We start from the raw sequence: 23,732 nt of genomic DNA, 5'->3' as shown, positions 1-23,732 counted from the left end.
CACAACCACATACCGGACAACGGCGTCCCCAGTCGGGACGCGGTTTCCGGGCGCCCACTACCCGGTACCCCGGGGTGTGGCGCAAGTGACTTATGCGTCTCCGAACGGCCTCCCGTTCGTGGGGTCCTGGGTGCAGGTGACTTCCGACCGGTGGGTCCTCGAAACGATCAGCAGCAGTTACGCGCTCGAGTTTACGAGGACCCCCCCCCCCCATCGGACATGCTTATTCGGACAACGCCCATACCGCCCGACACAGCAAAACGCCGCTCCCTCGAGGAGGAGATCGACGCCACTCCTTCTAAAGAGAGCAGTTCGTGTTGTCCCCCAAGGGGGGACCCGGGCAGGTTTCATGTCAACCTTCTTCTTGGCCCCCAAGAAGGAGACCGGCGTGTGGCGTCCAATATTGAACTTAAAACCCCTCAACAAGTTCATACGTCCGAAACGTTTCCGCATGGAAACGTTACGGACCATTCTCAAATCGATCATCACGCCCGCGTGGGCGGCCAGTATAGACTTGAAAGATGCGTATCTTCACGTACCGATCAGGCCGGAGCACCGCAAATTCCTACGTTTCCAATACAAAGATATACTGTACGAATTTGTGGTGCTCCCGTTCGGGCTATCCACTTCTCCGCAGGTGTTCACCTGGATCGTGAAGACGATCGGGGCGGCACTGTGGCGACGAGGGATCATGATATTCATGTACCTCGACGATTGGCTAGTAGTGGGTCGTTCTCGAGGGGAGACGGAAGCGGCGCTCCAACTAACTTGGCACCTTGCTACCGACCTGGGATTTCTCATCAACACTAAGAAATCCCACCCAGTCTCCTCTCAGGTTCCCACCTTTCTAGGTGCATCCCTCGATCTTCGCAGGGGACTGGCCCGTCCATCGGAGGACCGCCTGCTGAACCTTCGGCAGTGCGTGTCCCTCTTCCTCCCGACGGTAGTGGCTCCGGCCCGAGCCTGGCTCAGGCTGTTGGGCCTTATGGCCAGTCTGGTGGACTTACTGGATTTTTGCAGGCTGAGGATGAGGCCAATTCACCTTCACCTGCTGTCTTTCTACAGACCCCGCTGGCACCCGATCGACCATCCGGTGCCCACTACGTCTTGGCTAGTCCCCCACCTTCGTTGGTGGCTAGTCGAGGCCAATATAATGCAGGGCCGCGTTTTCCGCCCGCCCCGCCCGTCGGTACTTATCACAACCGACGCGTCAGGGTACGGCTGGGGGGCTACCCTCCACCCGCGACAGGTCGCGGGCGTGTGGGGCCCCGCACATCAATCATCCCACATCAACATCCTGGAAATGCTGGCAGTCACCAACGCACTAAAACATTTCCAGTCGGACGTCAGAGGGCAAGCAGTCCTGGTACGATGCGACAACGCCACAGTGGTGGCATACATCAATCACCAGGGTGGCACTCGGTCAGGCCATCTGTGTGCACTAACGTGGGATCTCACCCTCTGGTGCATACATCACGGGATAGCACTGTCGGCAGTACACATCCCGGGGGAAGAGAATGTCACAGCCGACGCTCTCTCCGGAGGCTGGATCGCCCCGACAGAGTGGTCACTGCTCCCACAGGTGGCTCAGTCGATCTTCCGACTAATCGACCGGCCGCATGTGGACCTATTCGCGTCGCGAATGAAAATCAGCTACATGTACCGATCTACTGCGCGAGGGACCCAGATCCCAACGCGTGGCAGACCGATGCACTGTCGGTGTGGTGGAACGGCCTACTGGCCTACGCCTTCCCACCCATCTCCCTCGTTTCTCGAGTGCTGACCAAGATCGAGCAGGAGGATTGCCGAATTCTCCTCATAGCCTGTTCTGGCCCCGCCAGCCGTGGCTCGGCCGACTCTTGGTTCACCGCCTGGTAATTCTACCGAGGAGGGCCGATCTCCTTTATCAGCCCAGCTCGGGAATCAGTCACCAGGCTCCGGGGGATCTTCACCTGACGTGCTGGGTATTGTCACGCGATCCCTCTGCTCAGCAGGCCTTTCGCGACGAGCTGCAACAATTGCAGCTCAGTCCCGTAGAGCCTCAACCAGAAAGGTGTACGATAGCCGACTACGCCATTTCTTAAATGGTGTAGACAGCAATCCATTCATCCCTCCAATACTTCTGTAGGGGAAGTGGGGGATTTCCTCCTATACCTTTTTAACGGTGGGCTCACGACGGCCACGGTAAAAAATTATCGATCGGCCGTTGCCGTGATCCATCAGGGATTTTCGGACGGTTCCTCCGTTTCCGGCAACCCTGCAATTACCCAACTGATCAAGGGGATGTTTAATACTCGTCCCCCAGTACGCACATTAATCCCATCTTGGGACCTCTTCAGTGTATTATCTACACTGGCGAAGGCTCCCTTTGAACCAATGAATTGCTCAACTTTGTTACAACTCTCCATCAAAGTAGCTTTTCTATTGGCTGTCGCTACGTCCCGACGACGTAGTGAACTACACTCGTTATCGATGCAGACAGGACACATCCGGTGGGAACCGGGGGGTGTCCGCCTGATCCCTACGGCCGGTTTTCTCGCAGGGAACCTGTCGCAGACCTTTACGCCCCCGGACATCTTTGTCCCGGACATCAAGTCTTTTTCGAACGAGACAAATGACAAACTTTGGTGTCAGTTCGAGCACTTAAGTGGTATGTCAACCGTACGAAGTCACTTCGTACGGGACACAACAAATTGTTCATCACGACGACCCCGCCCCATGGGCCGGCGTCCCGCGATACAATCACTCGCTGGATCGTGACAGCTATCCGTTCCGTACCGGGCGGCTGGCCAGCGACCCAGTGACCCATTCGAGCGCATGAGGTCAGGGGAGTGTCCACCTCGTGGGCCTTTTTTTAAAGGTGTCCCCCTAGGTGACATCGTCAAGGCAGCCTGCTGGAAGAACCCTAACACGTTCTCCATATGCTACCTGAAGGATGTCCTCCAGGTAGATGGCAAGGCTGGAAGAGAAGTGCTGCTGGCAGCCTCACGGAAGCACTAACGGGTGAGCATATAAATATACATATATATTTGTATGGGCATTAAGTTTAATTAGGTGTACCTATCATGGGTTCATCCCCATAATGGTTACACCCCCCTGACTTTTTGCGCACGAGCTCTTTGGGTTCCCCTTACGAGGTGAAACCTGGAGCGTCTGGGGTGTAGGTTTTTTGGTTTGGTGTTGTTTGCCTTTGGACACGCCTCATGTCCTACACCCCTGTAGACATACGGTAATTTGCGTATACCCACCGCCTTACTCGGTGCGAGTCTATGCATATGTAGTATTCGCTCTACAGGTAAGTAGAGTGATGTAGACTCCCCCCCCCCCCCCCCCCCACAGTAGTGTGGTTGGGGTCTACGAGCGAATACTTACCTGTAGAGCACCCCTCCCTCCTTCCCCACTATACTCGATTCCTTGAGTGCTTACGCAAGTAACGCTTGAGAAAAAGAGGACGCTAACGTACTGCGCATGTCACAGGGCGTCGTGGGTAGGACACGTGAGGGCGCTATTGTATGTAAAACTCTTAGCGAATTGCCTGCCGGCATAGGGAACAATGCATATGTAGTATTCGCTCTACAGGTAAGTATTCGCTCGTAGACCCCAACCACACTACTGTGGGGGGGGGGGATTTTAATATGCCCACAATTTCAGCAGAAAATAAGCAATAATTCACGTCAGCTCTTCCAACCGATATCTTTAGGTATCAACGGTTTGGTAAAATGTAGTTTCAACCAACATGAGCATTCTATTAAAAATGCCAAGTGAATCATGATGTCAAATATTCAATTTCATGTGTTCCTATCGTTACATTCTCATTACAAAGGCAACCCTCACATGACCCAGACACTTTGTTTCTGCACTGAGAAGTACATAATATTCCAATAACAATTTGTTCATCATTGTTTTACACAAATTCTAGCGGTTACTTCAAGTAAGTCGAGATGGCTTCAACGAATTGGAGCATTTTTTTAATCATCTGCGGACGTCAAATATTACACTTCTTTCATGGTCATGACGAGAAATCTATCTAAGATATTGAAGAAAAGACAATTTTAACGTTGCGGCCATCTCGATTTTTTTTCCCATTGAAATCAATATAACCAAAGTGAGGCTGGGAGGGAAAATAGTCTGGTTCCTTTTTGCACCAAAAAATATGACTCTGTAGTGTTATTTGATACAGGGAACATGACTGGAATGGTGGTAGCATGATAAAGGTCTATAGTATTACAACAGAACAGTTGTTCATTAGCCTCACACAGCTAGATTTCATCCTGGCTTATACTGCATTATCGTCACACAACTTGAAATAAATGTTTCTTTTACTAACTATGGTATGCAGTAACTAACTTCATTTGAAACTCCTTCGATGCTACATCAAATCAACTACCATAGTTTTACTGAGTAAAAAGTCCCCTTAGAGCAATTGAGTCATAAAATGGGTGGGGGAATCATCTAGCAACCCTTTCAAAGTAAAAATACAATGTGACCCTTAATGGCTACGTTTTACAATGATCTTGGCACCCTTTAAAATCTCAGTCAAGTAGGCATGCGTGAGTAAGGTGTAAACATGTACAGTCGAACCTTTATAACAAGGTTCTTGGGACTTAACAAATTACCTTGTTATAACAGGTACCTTGTGTTAGTAGTAATGGAAAGCAAAGAAGAAAAAAAAAATTGGGACCTAGCGTTTTCCTTGTTATAAGCAGGGTGTTGTCTTAATAGTGCCCTTCTTATCAGGGTTCGACTGTACATACTTTTCTCACAAGCGATTAAAAGTTTGTGTTATTTGCTTATATTTTATATTGTATAATTAATTCGATCGAAAATTTCGAAGTGCCAAATTTTTTAAAGATAATATGTCACGGGGAAGTAAAATCAGCCTTTAATTTTCAATAAAAACACTAAACAGAAAAAAAAAGATCTTAAAGATGTATTAAAGTGGACATTATTGAAAGGTTAAAATGCAACAAACAAATGTGGATTATGTCACGTTTAAAAAACGCACGTCTGCTTGACAATAACCAATTGTTTTCACAATTTCTGTTACGAAACAGCAAAATTATTACCCAAGTAATGTAAAAGTTACGATTTCGAACATCAAGGAAGATTTAGATTTCAAATTTCAACTCTTTTAAAAGCATCAACGTGGGAAGAAAAGACAGACTTAAAGAAAAGTTAATCTATTAAAATAAATCTTAGCTAGAATTCAGGTGGGCGAATTATCGGCCAAGAGAACTATTCTGATTGACCAAACTCATAATCGGGTTAGGCCTACTGCTTTCAATTGTACTAGTAATTGTAATCGAAGTGCCCATGACAATCTGCATCCCTGTGCGAATAACTGGCGATGCACGCCTGAATACATCCGTCTTGGTCGTAATACTGGGTCCTCCGTTCGCAGAAGTCACAGTTGTCCAAACACTCTTGGCTTATGCGGCGCTTCTGAATATCTAAGGACAGCCATCTTTACTGTGAAGCCAATGAGAAAAGAGAAGACAGATGAGGAAAAAATACAATAGTACTGATTCCCGCCACTACAAGCCCGCGGGAACGGGGGGTGCTGCGGTAGCTCCAACAGCGCCCTCTACAAATTCACTTTGTTTGAATACTGATGTCACCTTCGTTCGTTGGCTCTTGCCATTGAATACAAAGCAACTTAAAAAATTGATATTCTCGACATATGGTAGACATAATCGAACTTTTTGAAGCGCATTTCTGGTGCTGCACATAATCTATGGCTATTCAAAAATAGAAACAGTATCAGCATCGTAGACTTTATGAAGTTTGTTGCTGACACGGCAGATATGGGCCAACATAAAATACGGAAGACATGGTCTAGTTTTTGAAGCGCATGTACTGTCTGGAGCCGCACATAAAAATTATGGCTGCTCAAAAATAGCAACAGTATCAGTAGACTTCAATATGGAGATTGACGGAGCCTCTAACGTCCTTGGAGTTTATGCAACATTATGCTTATTATCTAAAAATAAATATTTTTATGGTTTTTTGTCTTTGCACGGGCATAATAAAATTCTGGTCTCAGCTAACGAATGAGTGATGCGTGGCGTCACTGTACGACACATTAATTGTCTGCAGATGCAACATATGCTTATTGTCTACAAAGAACTGTTTTATGGCAATTTTGTCATATTTTTGTTATAGTTTAAATTATTTTGTCCATTTTTGTGGTGAAATCACTTGTAATTTCATACATGAAGACGTCATGATGACGTCACAAAAATGTAACATATGGACCACGAACGTTTCACTCCCATAGAACGTGCGATATTTATAGGTTATCTGTAAGTGCGGCAGGAACTTGACTGCGCAATCGAAAGCCATACGAAATCGGCCCTGGCAACCAAGCACTTCCTTTTGTTAGATACAAAGTTTAACTGATTTTTACGCGCGAAATTGTAAAGGCATTTTTATTTAAAGAAAGGTTTTGTATTAAACAAGCCCAAATAATACTACGGCTAAAAATTAATTTCGAGGAAGATTGTTCATGTGGTGATTTTTTTCCTCGCACAGTGGTTGCTAAGGTGCCAAAAAAGCTGAGTTTTGATCGTTCATGTGTCATGTTTTCGCTGAAGATTTCTAGACATTGAAAGTTTCCACAGGGCAATAAAATGCTGAGCATCAAACCTAACGGGGTTATTTCTTTACATACAATCGATTTCTTCTCGCTAGATTATGTGTGTTTTGATAGAAATGAGCGATTATAAAGCCGACTAAACTGTATGTTATAAGGTGTTTTGATTGCTGGTGATACGCGGTACCAGATCTCAACAAATCTGACTATTTTTTTTCTGAAATCGTACTAACGTACCGTACGAGTACTCGATGTGTTTTGGGAGCAGTTTTTGGACAGAAAAATCTAGCAAAAATATTGTTTTGAACTTTGATTACTTGATAATCCCCTCTACCGTTATGTACAAGTATGTATGTTGGGGAAACCATCGAAATTATGCTTTTGTTGGAAACAAAATGGTCCTATTAACAAACAGCATCTGAGGAACGACGCTTGTTTCATCAAATCACCGTTTCTACGTTCTCAGAAAATAGTTTTGGGTCCGCGTGGGTCCGCGTAAATATTTTATATAAGTGTACTTGGCAATTCCTTTTTAAAAGGAAAATATTCCGAGACTCCTGGCAAGTTGACTTTTTGAGGGACAAAATAGGCTAAAAATTACAATTTTTGCAAGTTCTAAAAACATGCTTTTATGCATGTTCTAAATATAGCATCAGGGTGACATTTAAAACATTTTGTTTTTCTCAAGGGCAAGGATGATACTTTGTAATGATATAGTTGATAATGTGATACAATTTTGCATTTTGGTGGGGTGATTTTTTTTAATAAGTTAAAAGCAGTTTTTGAAGCCCCCAAACTGGTTAAAATGCCCAACACAAATGGCATGTTTACCATGGCAACGGACCTTAGAAACAATTTAAGTTCTTTTTTGGTTACTTGTTCAACGAGTCCTTTCATATTAAAAAAAAAAAAAATGGGAAGGATACTTTTATGAAATATTTACATACACCGTCACGTCATGTTTACATTACATACATAGTATGGACATTTCTTTGTGTTTGTGTAGTTAAGAAAAACCACCGAAAAAAACCTCATTTTACTCACACTGTGAAAACTCTTTCAACCCAAACATTTATATATGATTCCCTTTAGTGTTTCTCTTCATTTTGCCACGGATAAACCTAACCCCAAAATGCCTCTAAACCTGTTTTCCAGAGAGGGGGAAACACTGTGTGGACGTCCACACAACGTCGCTGCTACCTGGTTTATGTGGACCTCTTTTGTTCGGAAGTCCACGCAGTGAATGTAATTGCTTGTGCACTCTTTACATTTCTTCGACAAATTTTCACTGAATGAACTAAATAGTGATATATTAACAACGGCTCCCAAATTAAATGGTCTATAAACGATAAAGTACAAATATATCCTTTTGAGTCGCATCATCGGTGTAAATCTACAGCCCTCATTACGTATGCAAACAAACCCAGGAATCGCACATGCGTAGTAGAAAGTGCTACTGAAACGTACGTGGGACAAGCCAGGGTTCATGCTAAAGTTGCAGAAAAGTTTCAACTCTGTGCGTGAACCGTTTGGCAGAAGTTTAATTCGTTTTAAGATTGACGCTTCTTTTGGTATTTTGCATTCACCTAAATTTTTGAAACGAGACGATTCCTTTTCGTTGTTGTTACAAGTAAAAGAAACGAACACAATTCTGCTTCTCCGTACGCGTGCTTTTGCAATAGCTCTCTGTGTGTAGATTGACAATTCAAGTTTCACATCAAAATCATTTTGATTTTCAAATCATTGAACATTATTGTTAGGGAAAATGTTTTTCTGACAGAGAAGAGACATTTTCGCTCAGTATTCAAGTTTCAGTTGTTCAAACCGTAAAGCAATATTTCATAGTTACACGTGAATATGGTTTAATACAAGACAAATCAAGCCTAATAAGCCATTTGCGAGTAACCTTTACCCTTTGGGATTTAAATCTGAAAACGTTTAGTACACCGACTTGCTCAGAATGCACAGCACATTTTAACTGTGAATTCTCAAGACCAAAGACATTGCTGCTGATCACATGATTTGGGGCAAGCTCTTGCATAAATACGTAAGAGACGCTTAGCACCAATACATCGTTCTCAATGGGTGAGAATGGCACAAAGACACTACACCATGCCGGAGCTGGAGGTTGCTAGTATAAGGCTTGTCCCAAATCACGTGATATAGAAACAGTCTCTTTCGTTGGGAGAATGCAAAGTTAACACGTGCAAAGCATTGGATTAAGTCAGCTTGCCAGATTTTATTCAAATTCAACTCGCAAATGGCTTATTAAAGCTGGTGCCAGAGCACACACAATGCTATTCAATTGATTCATTACGGCTATTCACTGCAAATATTCTTATGCAGACTTATCTTTAAATGAAGCAAATTTGATATCACAAATTTTGGAATAAATGCAAAACTGTTAACTTTAATCAACCATTGAGCCAATAAAACAGTCCCAACTTCGTACACGTTAAATGGTCTTTTTATTGGAAAAAATAGCGTTTTACTGTCATATCTGCATTAATAAACCGCTTTGTTTCAGTGTTTTGGATACAAGTAACCCAAATACACTTGATATCATTTAATTAGTAGCAAAAATGAAAGTGCCCAGAATAGAGGGCTAAATGGACTGCGTCACATCTCACGAAGCCATAATAGTGTTTTTTCCAAACACAATTATTAACACCACTTACCTATTCCGATGTCAAACTCTGTTGGCAAGACGCTCTTTCTGTTGCACGTTCGCAAGTGATTGGTGTGCTGTAGTAGATAGCAAATCAGTTGATGAACTACGTAGCCGCCGTTCGCAGTCAACAGTCTGTCTTGCTCGGCTCGTGACGCGTGCTTATAAATCTTCCTGGAGACACTGTTGAATGGGATGGCAGACGAGTTCATGTCACAGATGTTCATTTTACTTACCTTTAGAGAGAATAGTTGAATCTAAAAGTTGACTTATGTACCTGGATCATTCCATTGGTTTTCCCCTCTACTTTTTTGCCGTGAGATCTATTGAAAAGTTAATACTATGATGATCGTCAATGCTGCATTGTGGTTATTCAAGCGTGCCGATCCGCAGCTGGATTATTTCGGCCTGCGGAAACTCATTCGTTCAGTAAATTTTAGCGTACCGTTCTAACGTGGCTGTGAGGGTGAGGGGGGGAGGACGCTGTAGGCTTACTACGCAGATGAGTTACAGAGCCAACATTGGTCGCAGAAGAATAACATTGATAATTTGACATGTGTTGGAAAAGTGCTGTGCGGATATGGCCACTTGTAAAACTACAGACATTTTGTTATTCAAAAGCGTTAGTATACGATAAGGTTTTACCATGTTTCTGCTGTTTTCTCATAGGTTTTCCCAGCCAATTCCGCAAAAATAGCATTCGAATTCATCTTGATAGTGGCCAATTTGAAGCGAAGTAGTAAAACTGTAGCTTGACTCGCTTTCGAGATTTGCCCTCTTTAGCTAATTGATCCATGATTTTGAGTCGCCACTAAGAATTAGCTGAAGTAGCTTCATGCCGGCGAGCGCGCACGTGCTTGTGTTTTGCACAGCTGCTAACTGTCAACCGCCAGTGAAGCGACCTCGCGCTGCAGCTCACGTGCCGACATTACACTGGCAGAAAGTACACTCTTTTGCCATGGGTTACAGAACTGGATTTTATAGCTTCGTGGGGTTTTGAGCAGCAGTGTTTATTTTTTACATTCTCCATTTTTCTTTTTCCCTCTTCCTTTCACTTCCTTCTCCATTCTTCATTTTCTTTTTTGCCGACAGCACCATATGTTGCCGACAAAAAAGGTTGCCTCCCCCCCTCGCTTTTTGATTTTACGGAGGCCAAGTGTCCGGAGGAAAAAACCTGGCTACATTTCACCACGGATGTGCAAGTGCCCTTCTCAAACAAAATTACCCCCCCCCCCCAACCAAGTAATAATGGCCGTGATACGCCATGTACTGCCCCCCCCCCCCCCCCCCAACAAATATAACCCTACCTCACTGCTGGAAATAGAAACTATTATTCTAATTTATTTCAAATCACATCTTACTTCAATTCATGTGTGTTAATGTAAAATGACTTTCATTTGCTAAACGTTCTCCTCCAATTCCCTTCATCCCCATAAAGTCAGAATCGAAAGAAGGACTGGAAGCCAGTCTAGTAATTGATCGTTTGTGCGCCCTCTATTGATTAAAATCTGACATGCCATCAATGGTAATCATTGGATCACGTATAAAAGCATATAAATCGTGTCTAACACCAGGCACAATTCTCAATTCGTTTCTATGGCAATACCGGTATGCGCATGCGTGTTAACAGTCGTAGAAGGTGTCGTCGATGTCGTTTTGTGAGTTGTCGTCTACTTTTTTGAGAAAAAAAGCCTGAATATCGTCAGTTCCCGGTGAGTGATTGTTGAAATACTATAAATACAACATAAATTATAGCGTTAAGATTACATTCATGCATTTCTGTACGATGACAACTTTTTGTATGAGGTGAAAATCATTGATTATTTTTGCACATATAGAAATTGTTGTCAGACAGTTGCGCGGCGCGCGCTACGGGGAGTTTACGCGTGTGAGCGGACAATCGTTGTGCATGGATACCGTGAAACGACGCGCTATCCCCCATGGACGAGTGGCAAATCACGCTGCGCTTATCTGCAAGGCTAGTGCGTCGCAGAATTCAGTCGAGGTGTCGTTTCACCTGTTTGATCAGGCTGTGCCTATCTTTTGTCCCCAGTGTTTTATATTATTGCCTTCCTTTCGCTCAATTATTGAATTAGGACCTAAATATTTATTTTTTTTTCTCGGCCGGGCCGGGGGGGGGGGGGGGGGGGAGGCAGGTAGGTAGGGAAGACGGGGGTGGCCAAAACTTTATTTCCTGGGCTGGCCTTGGTAGAATAAAATGCAGATTATGATGAATGTTGGACCATATAAACATGATAAATATATGACAAAATTATCTTTACCAATCATATTAAATCATCAATCATCAATCATGTAAAAGAATGCAACAACATGTAATGAGTTGGAGATTGTCAAACAATTCCAGTAGGCTACATGTATGTTTAAACATACAATAGTGGTTAGGAACAATAACTTGTAATTTAGGAACATTATTTGTACCACTTTGATTTCATTAAAGAAATCACACAGGAAACTTGCATTTTGTGCTATAAATTAAACCTGAATTGAGAAATTTTACTTGAGTCTGCTATGAGTCTGCATTCAACCTTTGGAATACATACTGAAATTCAAGTCTTAGTTTATAAATTTACATGGGAGTGAATTTGTAAATAGGAGTTGGCATAAACTTTATATAAAGTCCTTTAAAGGGATAAAGTTCATACTCAAATTTCTAAATACATGTAGGTTGCATGCACTAAAACTTTTGCTCACATGTATACATGTTCTGAGCTTTGCACTTTAATGTTACTAAATCCAAATAACCACCAACCCCTTCCCCATTTCAAATGCATGACTTCATTTCTAAAGCTTGACATTTGTTTCTGTTGCAATCATTTCTCCTGTGCTATCCCATCATTTTGTGTTTCTTTCTCACTAACATCAACCTCGACACCATCTGTTTCCTTTTTCCCTCTTTCTCTTCTAACAGTACCCTATAACAGCATTGCTTAGCCTAACAGCGTGTAGAGTAGCTCAGGAATATTTAGATCCACCTGTTAGCTAAACCCTAAGCAAACATTTTGCCCTTTGACTCTACCCGGCCACCCTCTGGTCCACTTGGGCGTGGAAGACCTGGCCCGATCAGAGGGAAAAAGGCCAAAAAATGCCGGCCATCTGAGACCGGAGAAGCTCGGCTCTCCGAGGCCAAAGAAGCTCGGCCGTCCGAGGTTGTGAAGAACGGGCCAATTGAGGCCACTAGGGCTAGTCAGCCAGTAAAGGAAGGATCCAGAAATACCTTTTTCCGAAAGGTGAAGAAGGCAGTGTGTCTTTGTGAGCCAGAAGTCATCGAGTCCGAGACTGGCCTGAACAACAAGGTCAAGGGTCATGCCACCAACCCCAAGTCCAAGAACACCAAGCCTGATGACAAGTCCAAGCCACCTGTCAAGGGTCCTTCATCGCTCCGCGTTGAGGAAGCAGAGATCACCCAGATGTTCAGCCCATCCCTTGCCAAGAAGTTCAAGGAGGTTGATAAGAAGTTGGCAAAAAGAGCAGCCAAAAAAGCCGCCCGAGCTGAAGCCGAGCGGAAGAAGAAGGAGAAACAGGAGCAGATCCGTCGCGAAAAGGAACGGAAGGAGGCACTGAAGGAAGCGAGGAGGCAGAAGAAGGAAGCAGCCAAGCAAGAGAAGGTGGAGCAGAAAGAGCAACGGATTGCCAAGAAGTTGGCCAAGAAAGGACAGCAGAAGGCCATGAGTGGCAAGGGTGATTCTAAGAGTGACAGAAACGCGACTTATGGTAAGCTTCGTACAAATGAACTGATGTTTGACTTTATTGAATCAGCAAGTATAAATTGCCTACTTCACAAAGTTATCCAAGAATGTACAAGGAACCTAAAAAGGATTGGTCGCAACATGGCTCAAACGAACACAACTCCTTAACACATGTAATGGACTCTGAGCATGAACTACGAGGGCGCCCTGATATGCAGCCCATGTGTGCTGTTCAGCTGTTTCAATTTGTGAATCAATGCAATGTTTATCCCAAAAGACAAGAATTTGATAACTTGAGTTGACTGGTTCCTATTCCCTCCTTGTATTGTAAACATGTACAGTAGAGGATGGGTACAAGTCTAGAAGTGGAAGTCTAGTGCCATACGTCAACAGCAATGTGCTCATTTTCCCCAGGAAGGATAAATGCACATTTTACTTTGTCCTCGAAATAATGAACTTTTCTCCAATAAATCAGCGTTTCGCCATGTTCACAGACAGACTACAAGCACTTGCATGGAGCTGAACATTAGGAACTCACTGACTAAAGAGCACCAAATCTGCGATAGCTGAAGCGTTGTTCTTCAAAATCTACATTAGTCAATCTTTTAATATACATGTAGTAGTCTACATTGCAGAATGACATTTCAGTCATCGGCAGATTGCGACCTCCATTGTGAATGTGGAAAATGACGGAATATCTACAGTCGAATTGCTTGGAACTCTGCAATATTATTACAAAAAGTGTCTTTCTTTAAATCAGGAGTTTAGGCATTCACCGAAGTTACATGTTGCAGTTCTGGAGTGATTGCTGTAAATCGAGATAACTTCAGATAAAACTGCAAGTTTAATGTGTGATATTAGTTCAGGTTCAAAGATTATTCCCTGCCCTATTTTTATCGCAATTTACATAGTGTGTATCAAAATAAATGCAAACCAAATATAACGGAATGCCAGACGTATAATGTGTAACCAAAATAGATAATATGTATGATTTGAAAGAGATGCCTTTCAAATTTAAAATGAGACATGAAATGTCCAAATCTTATAATTTTTAAAAGAGTTATGAGTAATTTTCCAAGAGAGGTTAAAATTGACCATGGGACCAAGTTTTCAATATTAGGCATTGGGACAAAGGTAGCCAAGTTGCTTAGTGTGAATATTTGCTTGGCCTAAAAAAATATGTTTAGCAAGTAAACATAATCTTAAACGCTTTCTTGCTATCACCTCATGCTAAAATTGTTTAACATGTTTCCAACTGATAGCAAGAAGTGTTTAGGATTATCCACACAGACGCTATTAGGCTACATTTCCCAATGCCTAAAAATGGAATATTTTGTTCCATGGTGAATTTGACCTCTCTTGGAAAATTACACTTAGCTCCGTCAAAAATTATCAGATTTGGACATTTGATAACTAATTTTAAAGTGGAAAAGTGTATCTTTCAAACCATACCTACATCTACACAATGTACTGTCCATGTTGGTTTATACACATTCTACCTCGGACATTCCTTTATATTTTGTTTCCATTTTTTCAAATTTTGTATATTCCTTTTATACATGTAAATAGATATACCGGTATTTCCAGCAATATGCATGCAAAAGTTGTAAACTTTCTAATGAGATTTTGACCAAAAAATTGACCTGTGTTAAGTTATTGAATTATGATTTTACAATTTTAAATTATTGGCAGTCAGCCAATAATTTCTGTTCTTTTGGCAGGTTTGGGGTAGGCTGGTTCCCACCCCACAATCAGTATCGATAATGTACAGACCGAGAGCCAGTCTGCTCAAAAAGTAGATCTGTTAGTGCCCAAAACAAAAACCTTTTTTTCTCAGACATTGACACAAGTTTAATAAAGGAGATTAACTCTTTGTGTGTGACTCAACCGTCGACCTTACAATTACCATAATTGCGTTCAATGGACTTCAATATTTCAACATTGTGGTTTCATATTTCTGATGGGAAATTCTTAATTGTCATGTCTGGTACCTAAGCACCATTGATATCAGAATTTGAATAATCGATATCGATAATCCAATATCGAGAATACTCGATATTTTGAGTATTCCATGTAAAAGTTAAAGACCATAAAGTTGACACTTTGATTAAAGAAAAAGTCAAGTCCTAATTTTCCACAGCTTTCTCTGGAGTATATTGCTCAAATTTTTTAAAACAAATCTCAGCACTAAGTGTGTCCCAATTGGGTGGTTTTTTTTTTCAAAGACCGGTAGTTTAACTTTGGGGGAGACCGCGAATTCCAGCGAATGCACAGCACAAAGTGGCGACGCTTGGCATTTCGCGATGTTTTTTTCTGAGTCAAAAGCACAATTTTGCCGCTGATTTTTATTTCATTATACAGCAAACAATAAACACAAACTTAAACATGTTAAAAGCACAAACGGGAGATTTATTTTGACAATAATCTGACACATTTTCAATATTTTCGATACTATCTTACTATAATTCCAGGAATCTCTGTCTGTCTGTCTGTCCGTCGATTATCTCCAGAACCGGGCACCGTATGAAGTTGAAAATCGGCGGGTGTATTGCTCGGGGCCACAGAATGTGCAGTGCCAAGTTTGTAGTGGTTTGGACGAGCGGTTCTCGAAAAAGCTGCAAAAAAAGCAGTATATTCGGACGCAAACGTGGCAGCTTAGAACATAACACCACGCGTTGCCGTTCTTTTCAATTGTTACGTCATGTTTAAGCTAAAGCGCGCGTGCTCAATATGACGCAAACAATGCAAAAAGGACGGGCATGCGCACGTGCATTGTAGGGCGATACATTGTCCAGTATGGGTGAATAGCACTGCATACCATGTTTTGGTATGTACACGGGCACATTATTTTTGCAGTCGACTGAGCAACCATTGTAGGTGGTCGAACTTCAAACTTGGCACAAACTTCGACGTAAGTGTGCGTTCAACCTGTGAAAACAACACCATTGAATCGCGTGCATTGTTTGCACGAGCAGTTCTCCAAAACTCTGCAAGTATGCAACCTATACCAGCGGCAAAGCAATTTGCGTTTCCCGAACATGCACATTTAGACGGGCACTGCACTAGTTCCTCAAAAAAAAAGATTCTGCTTCCGGTTGCCCTACCTTCCCTATTCTGACAGCCCCTATCAATTTTTGTTTGGGAAAAGTGAGAAATGAAAACACCCAAAACCATCAATTTTCTATGTTTTACCCCTCTCTACAGGCAGACGCCTCCAAATGATTGTAGTCACTAAAAAAAGGGCAAGAAAAATAGAAAATTCCCTACCTACCTACCCTATTTTCAAATGTCATGTAATCGGACGCAGAACAATTTCTTTTGGGGGGGGGGCCTTACTGGTACCTGAGCTTCACACTAGCTTAAATTCATAAAACTCATTACGTATACAGCACCACCTGAGATAAATGGATCTGATTCTTTTTCATCACATCAGTGTATTTTAATTCTTTTCCCTCTGTGGCCACTTTAAGTTCTGTTTCATGAGCACAAGCTTGATGAAAATATTGACTAAAACAAGTTTTTGTAACGAATGTGCCTCTGCATCTATGGTATTTTTATCATTTGTGTATTCTGTATATTTTGAAACGAATGCATTTTTTTCCAGACGTTAAAATGGCTGACATTTATTTGTACACGAACTTGTAAGTACAATTACATTAATTTATGCCTTGCATGTTTTTTTAAAATAAACTATGATAACATTTAGTGAAAAACCTTGCATAATTATTTTGAACTAAACCATATCTTAATGTTTCTCAATTGTATTTTGCATGTTGTCATTTAGCCCAGTGATTTGTTCACTGCAATGCACTGTATGCTGTTCTGTGCCATGCATGTTTTTCATTCATTTTCAGCACTAACACATTTTCATCTTTCCACTACTTTGTTCCTTTTCATGAACCCTTTAATATTTCCTTGCTTTTTGTTCAAGGTCTGCACATTAATATGAATGGGCTGAGCAGTTCTGAGCATCTGATGATTAAAGGGGCAGTCAGTTTTCATGATTTTTGTACTCTGGTTTAATCAGTTAATAGGAAGCCTGTTTTTCCATGTTCGAGAAATTGAGAGAAAATGAAGAGTTTTTTCGTTTAGGGACCCAGTCATGTCAGTCAGTGTAAGAAACGTGACTTGTATGTGCAGCACCCGATTTCATGAAACTCATCGTACACCGTAACTTACGATAGATCACAGCGCTGCGACGCGTCCTATCCCTACGATGCGTTGCAGCTGCGACGCGTCCTGCGATCCATTTCACAAAACACGTGGGAAGTGCGATGCTTCGCAGGTGTATTTATGGCACAACTCAGTGACTGTTTAATGAATTTAGTCAGCGTACAGTAAATAGTTGTCTGATATTCAACAACGTCGTTGGATCTCCTCTCAAATTTTTAATACTTAAAACAAAATGGCGGACGTGTGATGCAATTTTAAAAGAAAACAAGCTCTCAGTGGACTGTATAGCTACTTTGAAATTTCAACTGCAGTATTCCAGGCTAATTTATTATTATTCCATGCATTTTCTATTTACAACTTTACACACATTGTCTCGCTATTAAAGTCTCGTTTATGTTTCTATAGCATAAAACTGGCTAAAAAGAAGACACTTCGTATTTTGCCATGACCACTAGACACGTCGTATCTTGTGATGTGTTTTAAGCCGTGGTTAAGGAACTTACGATGCGTTCAACACATCGCAAATTTCGTGAAATGGATCATACAATGCATTGCAGGTTGCGACATGATTGTTACACATCAAATCTTGGGGTGTGACGCGTCGCAACGCTTTGTGAAATAGGTGCAGGACGTTGTTTTCTCTGTTGTTCCATGTCGTAACAAGATACATGTAGTTCAAGCTTAGTCTTGAAAACTGCCAGATTTTCCCAGTTATTCAAAGACCTATGGTATTGTGTAAAGGCCTATAAAGCAGTCTCTATTTTTTGTGTTGGAAAGTTCTTATCTGTTTAACACTTACACTGTTTGGATCCAAAATTAAACCTAGGTTTCTTTTTGTTGCCCCATTCTCATAAGTTTAGGCTAATGTTGGAATTCATGTTTTGTCACTGTATTACAAAAAAAAAATGTTTTTGGATGAATTTCATTGTAAGAAATGTGAAATTTGTGACAATATTAGTTTGATTGTTTTTGAGAAACATGCAGTTTTGTGATGCTATTTTTGATTCACCCTCCCCTCCCGCACCCCATTCAGGTTATAGGAAGCCCATAGACACCTCCCCCGTGTCTACATCATCAGCTTCCGTCCCCCATTTCCATCAATCGCCACCCTGTGTATCCCCCAAGGTACCCCCTGGAAGCCCCCACTTCCAGCACGTCAAATCCCTCTTAGTCCACATCTCCCCCGATGACGGACTACCAGTGATCAGTGATGGTTTCCCCTGCGTGGAAGTACCCCTGAGTACCGCGGATGATGTAGTCGGAATGTCGTATCGGTCGCCATCTCAGCGCCAATCCCCCGTCACGGTGCAGCGACGTTCTTCACGATCTCCTTCCCCGGCCCGACTGGTTAGTCCACCCAGCTCCCTGTCTAGAGTTTCGCCACCGGGTTCACGTACCCCTCATCCACCGAGTGGTTTCTCTCGCACGGAGTATATTCCATCTATCGGTCGTCCTACATCTCGGCGTTCCAGCAAGACTGGAGCCTTAGACAGTAGCTCAGGTCAGTTGCATTTATTACTTTTTCCTCTGAAATATACCAACATTTATCAGGGAGTCGATGTCACAAGTTGTAAAAAAATGTGTATGCCTAGGAGCCATGTTGCCTCATAGAACATCATAGAACAAACGTCGGTACAGGGTCAGTAAACAAAAATCCCAAATTGTAAGACCAATTTTTGAATGAAGTTTTGCCTGTAGCACTTTCAAAATCTAGGACATGAAAGCCAAGTCGTTAAGCTTTTTTTTAGTACAAGAATCATTCAAATCACTCATGTACTTTTCAAGTTATTAACCCTAACTCCCCAGGCATTTTTGCTAGGATGTAGCCTCAATCCTGCAAAATCCTCCAATTGGCCTCATGGAAAAATAGCATATAGCCTCAATCCTGCAAATTCCTCCGCTATTTCTTGAATATGGTTCATGGAGGGATGACCACTGCCTGAATCCTGCAAAATCCTCCGGCTATGTCTGTCAATAGGCTGAGGCAGAGGCAGTGACATCCTGGAGCAGTGCGGAGGATGTCAAGTATAATCAAGGACTAAATTTATGCACGGCTGAGCATAAACAACACAAGGTCCGGCCCAAGACCTTGACATAGTGCGTACTCCGAAATCAGCAACGCACTTTTGCCATGTAACCTCAATCCTGCAAATTCCTCCAATTTGCAAAAAGGATTTTGGAGGATTCAGGGCGGTTAGGGTTAAGGCATTGTGAACACACACCGTTTAAAGTTCCGTCCACGGATCACAAAAAAAAGTAAGTGGTCTTTCAGCAAAACGAAAGCAAATTTCATGGGGATGCATATGAATTGGATGCATGATACAATTTTAATTTTTCCCACAGCTGAGAAATCTCGTTTCTCTCGCTATGGAGGCACTGATATCAACGCCAATTCCCGCATCGATCCACTGTCCAAGCTGTATGGCAAGCAGTCGTCACCAGCAAAGATACCACAGCAGACTCGCCAACAGCCAGTGCGTGCTATCCATCCGACTACGGAGGTAAGCTGTCCACGCCTATCCCAGCATGCATTAGTAGAGCGCCCTCAAGTGGTTTATGGTACCTGTAAAACTTTCCGGAGACCTTACCTTTATATGGGCTCCGTTCACAAGTACCACCTCAACGGTTTCGGGGAGACCACTGGGAGGGACATTCGAATGCTTTGTCTATTCAGAATAAAATAAGTCGTGTGGTATAGTGCGCAAAACTAGCACACCCAGTTTTCCCTATCCACTGGCTCTCGACTGTGGTAAAAAAAGCGCCCCCTTTTGTTTGCGCTGGGAGCCTACAAGGCTATCTATCCATAGACATTACGTGTTCAGTCGCATCCCATCATGCATTAGCAGAGCGCCTTCAATTGTTTGTGTGTCTGATCATACTTTGCCTATGGCAATATAGCCAGTATTCCAAAATAGTCTGGTGCAAGGCAAGACTCGACATGATGAAATGTTTATCCCAAAAGAAAAGTCTGCAAGTCTTCATGTGCGGCAACTGTTTAATTCAAATCGAGATCCTAGAATATTGTTTAACTCGGAATATACAGCATTCACTGAGCTAAAACTTCATCAGGTTAGTTGTTAAGCACCTGTCTTTAAAATATAAAAAAAAAATTATCCGTCCTACTTTTAATGAAAGAATAACTTTAATAACCCTGTTCAACTATCTTCCTTTAAACAGACGGGTAGTAAGACCTATCGCTATAGCAACAGCCGTAACCATAGCATTGAGGATGACCTCATCGATGAAGTCATCAATCTTCAGATTGATGACACACCTGGTTCATTGTCACCTGCATCTACTGCATCTAGCAGGTAAGACTTGAATTAAGGAGAATTTTCGAAGAAGGAATTTTCCGAGTCATCATCCCTTTAAAGGCATTGAATTTGGCTAAGCAATGTGATGGTGTACACAGACTACTGTCAACTTTCTGTATAAAATTCTTTAAAAAAACTCCCTCAAAACTTTACAAATATAATACAAACTAAAAGCCATACCCCAAAACAAGATGTTTATATTTGTCTTGCTTGGAATGTTTTTTGCAGCAGACGTTCCAGTTACACCATGGGACAACGATCAAAGGGCAGTTCATCTGACCTCAGATGCCCTCCAATTGCAGGTGCCTCACCACAAGAGGGCGCTAGCACCGCTAAGGTGACACGACGCTTGTCTGGCAACATGAACACTGATTACAAGGTCAGGAAATGAAACGTTTATTTAAGGAACGTTGTTAAACAAGTTTTTTGTAGGATTAGTACACCACAAGTTTTGCCGTCAGTCACAGGTCAAATTGCAAGTCAGTCACCTGTCCAATCACAAGTCAGTCACATGTCATATCATAAGTCAGTCACATGTCATATCATAAGTCGGACACACGTCAAATTGCAAGTCAGTCATACGTCAAATTACAAGTCAGTCACAAGCCTAATCACATGTCAGTCACATGTCAAATGTCAAGTCAGTCACATGTCAAATTATAAATCAGTCACATGTCAAATTTCAAGTCGGTCACATGTCAAATTGCAAGTCAGTCACACGTCAAATGCAAGTCAGTCACAAGTCAAATTACCAGTCAGTCATATGTCAAACTATAAATCAGTCACATGTCAAATTTCAAGTCAGTCACATGTTCAATAACAAGTCACGTCAAATTGCAAGTCAGTCACACGTCAAATTACCAGTCAGTCACGATTCAAATTACAAGTCAGTCACATGTCAAATTACAAGTCAGTGACATGTCATATTACAAGTCAGTCACATGTCAAAATTACAAGTCAGTCACATGCCCAATTGCAAGTCATTCATTAGATTCTGTAGCTCAGAATAGATGATTCAATGAGTCCAATTTCTAAAACTGACGTTTAAATGATGATCCTTTGCTCAAAAAATGTGTTGAAGTGGTTAGAAATTACATCAGATTGCACCACAGAGCATCTGAAATCAATCTTTCAGCCTCTGAATATTTCAGCATCTGAAATTTTTTCCGGGGCGTTTAAGCGGCCCAGGACCCAACGCTGTTAGGCTTCGCACTTCGCGCTCGCATGATTTCTGATCAAGGTATGTCATTCCACTTTTCCGAAGTTTTGAGAAGCGATTGCACCCTTAAAATTCTGACGTTATATTTCTTCTGCAGCCCACCTTTGCCAGTCACAATCGCAAGCCCTCAACCACCACCAACGGTCCTAAGGTACCCGCCATCTCACGTACCAAGGCTGCATCCATCCTGGATGAATCTAACAGTGACAAGACGAAGGAGGAGAAAGAAGCACCTCAACCAGCTTTCAGCTCTGCCCAACATTCTGTTCTTGGCACCGTAAGTTGCTTTCACAATCCAAGATATTGAGTCTATCACAGATCCTGTCACAAGCAAATCGCAAGTCCAGGCACAAGTAACAAGTGGAGTGTCAAGACCAAGCGGTTAAGAGCACCGGACTTAAGCTCTGCTGGTGTTTCAGATCAGCTGAGTGTGAGTTCGAATCCTGGTCTCGACACTTGTGTCCTGAAGCCAGACACTTAACCATTCTTGCTTCGTTTTTCAGATGGACGTAAAGCCGTAGGTCCCGTGTGTAATGCACATAAACGAACCCAGTAACACTTATCCAAAGAGAAGGGGGTTAGCCCAGGTGTTTCTGGCAGTGCGTTTGTCTTCAACTATATTAAGGCAGCACTTGTAAGGAAGGAAGGATGAGTGATAACAAAGGAATGACTTTGTTACAGTCATTTGCCTAGCTTGTGAGTTGAATTGGGACTAGAGGACTTGTGATGGACTTGTGATGACTTGTGATGGACTTGTGATGACTTGCGATGGACTTGTGATGGACTCGACTACATCCTTGTTCACAATTGATTAAATGTGACCATTTCAGACTCCGTACACGAACATAAGATGACCGTTTACGAGAACTTCAGGTAGAACAGGAGGCATGCGCATACCGGTTTGCCTGTTCATAGGGCAAAGTATGCCCAACTACTTCTATTGGCCCCTTTCACAGTATTAATATTTATTCATAAATATTTAAGTCTTTTTACCCATTCCTATTGGTCGAGAGCCCGTCAAGTGGCCAGTCTTAAATGGTTGATAAAGATATTGCTGGCTGGTCTTAAAGTCTTTTCCAGTGTCACATGAAATTTGACATCTATGAAATCCGGTGTCAGCACCGAGGCATGCGCAATACTACCAGTGAGTCAATTTTTCATAGTCCTCATCAGGCAGTACGCAGGACGCACACGCCAATCTCCATATAAGGAGTTGTTTACCTGAAGGCCTTAAAATTGTATAGCTAGAGGTGTGTTTTGTTGATCAAAATTGTTAAACATTTAAATGTTTGACTTCCTTGGACTTGTGGACCAAAAAGTTTTGATTTTTTGACCGAAAAGGTATGTACGAATGGGACAAAGCCAAAGGTGAGGGTAATTATCAGCATTCTGATTCCAACCAGTCTGAAACAGAGTGTTTAACACCTCCAAATCACACCATTTATTCGCTTAACATTTTGTTTTCATACAACTTTTTTCAAAGGATTATTCCATTTTCATTTTAGGGAAGAACAGGGAATGTGTTGGAGGGGAAACCTAGACCAGGAGGAATGATAGGCATGTCCAACCTGGGAAACACTGTAAGTAATTCTCTTTTGAAAAATTAAATGTAATATTTATTAAAAATTGAACGGACTTCAAAGGAAAACTGATGCAGTGTAACGTAAAATAATTATAAAATTGAACAATTTTTAACCTGCAGTTTCCAATCACTGTATTATTCAGAAGCTATTCTGGGCGCAGACATTTTGAATTCATGTGCATGTTTGTAGAACACAACGAAATATGATGGAGTGTATTTTGTAAGTGTACTCTAAGCAACGCGCAAGTAGAACATTCGCAAACAACCTGAGCACGTCATGACGGTTAAAAAACGTCACGGCAAAAAGCATCTGCAGCGGAGACATGCATGCATTGCGCTATTGGTTGAGCAGAATGACACGCTCATTTGCTGATTGTGCATTTCGGTTTTGGGTGTATCGGTTTCGATAACGCACCGGTATGGAATACAAAATGCAGATATGCAAATAGCCGTACAAAAGCCGTACACAATTTCGAG

General features: G+C 42.2%; 2 protein-coding genes across 5 annotated transcripts in view; both read left to right on the top strand.

Moving 5' to 3' along the window:
- The first annotated feature begins 691 nt into the window (after nucleotides 1-691).
- On the top strand, nucleotides 692-1,783 carry LOC119732984. Its single transcript, XM_038206567.1, has one exon. The coding sequence runs from the start codon at nucleotides 692-694 to the stop codon at nucleotides 1,781-1,783; it is 1,092 nt and encodes a 363-aa protein (XP_038062495.1).
- Nucleotides 1,784-10,864: 9,081 nt separating this feature from the next.
- Nucleotides 10,865-23,732, top strand: part of LOC119733169 (ubiquitin carboxyl-terminal hydrolase 2-like) — a 54,600-nt gene continuing 41,732 nt past the window's right edge. For 2 of the 4 annotated variants that reach the window (XR_005271681.1, XM_038206747.1), the window contains exons 1-8: nucleotides 10,867-10,972; nucleotides 12,190-12,992; nucleotides 18,174-18,641; nucleotides 19,484-19,641; nucleotides 20,318-20,451; nucleotides 20,683-20,833; nucleotides 21,771-21,950; nucleotides 23,179-23,253. Coding sequence is in view for 3 of the 4 variants with exons in the window: in XM_038206747.1 (XP_038062675.1) it covers nucleotides 12,689-12,992; nucleotides 18,174-18,641; nucleotides 19,484-19,641; nucleotides 20,318-20,451; nucleotides 20,683-20,833; nucleotides 21,771-21,950; nucleotides 23,179-23,253 (1,470 nt within the window). In the remaining variant the exon portion in view is untranslated. Of the gene's footprint in view, nucleotides 10,973-12,189; nucleotides 12,993-18,173; nucleotides 18,642-19,483; nucleotides 19,642-20,317; nucleotides 20,452-20,682; nucleotides 20,834-21,770; nucleotides 21,951-23,178; nucleotides 23,254-23,732 lie in introns of all 4 variants that reach the window. The other 2 variants (XM_038206748.1, XM_038206749.1) reach the window with 2 other exon arrangements.

Source organism: Patiria miniata, unplaced genomic scaffold (genome assembly GCF_015706575.1).
Source record: "Patiria miniata isolate m_02_andy unplaced genomic scaffold, ASM1570657v1 HiC_scaffold_25, whole genome shotgun sequence".
NCBI classification, from domain to species: Eukaryota; Metazoa; Echinodermata; class Asteroidea; order Valvatida; family Asterinidae; genus Patiria; species Patiria miniata.
Note: the sequence above shows the minus strand (reverse complement) of the source record. Positions and strands in the feature narration are given on the sequence as shown.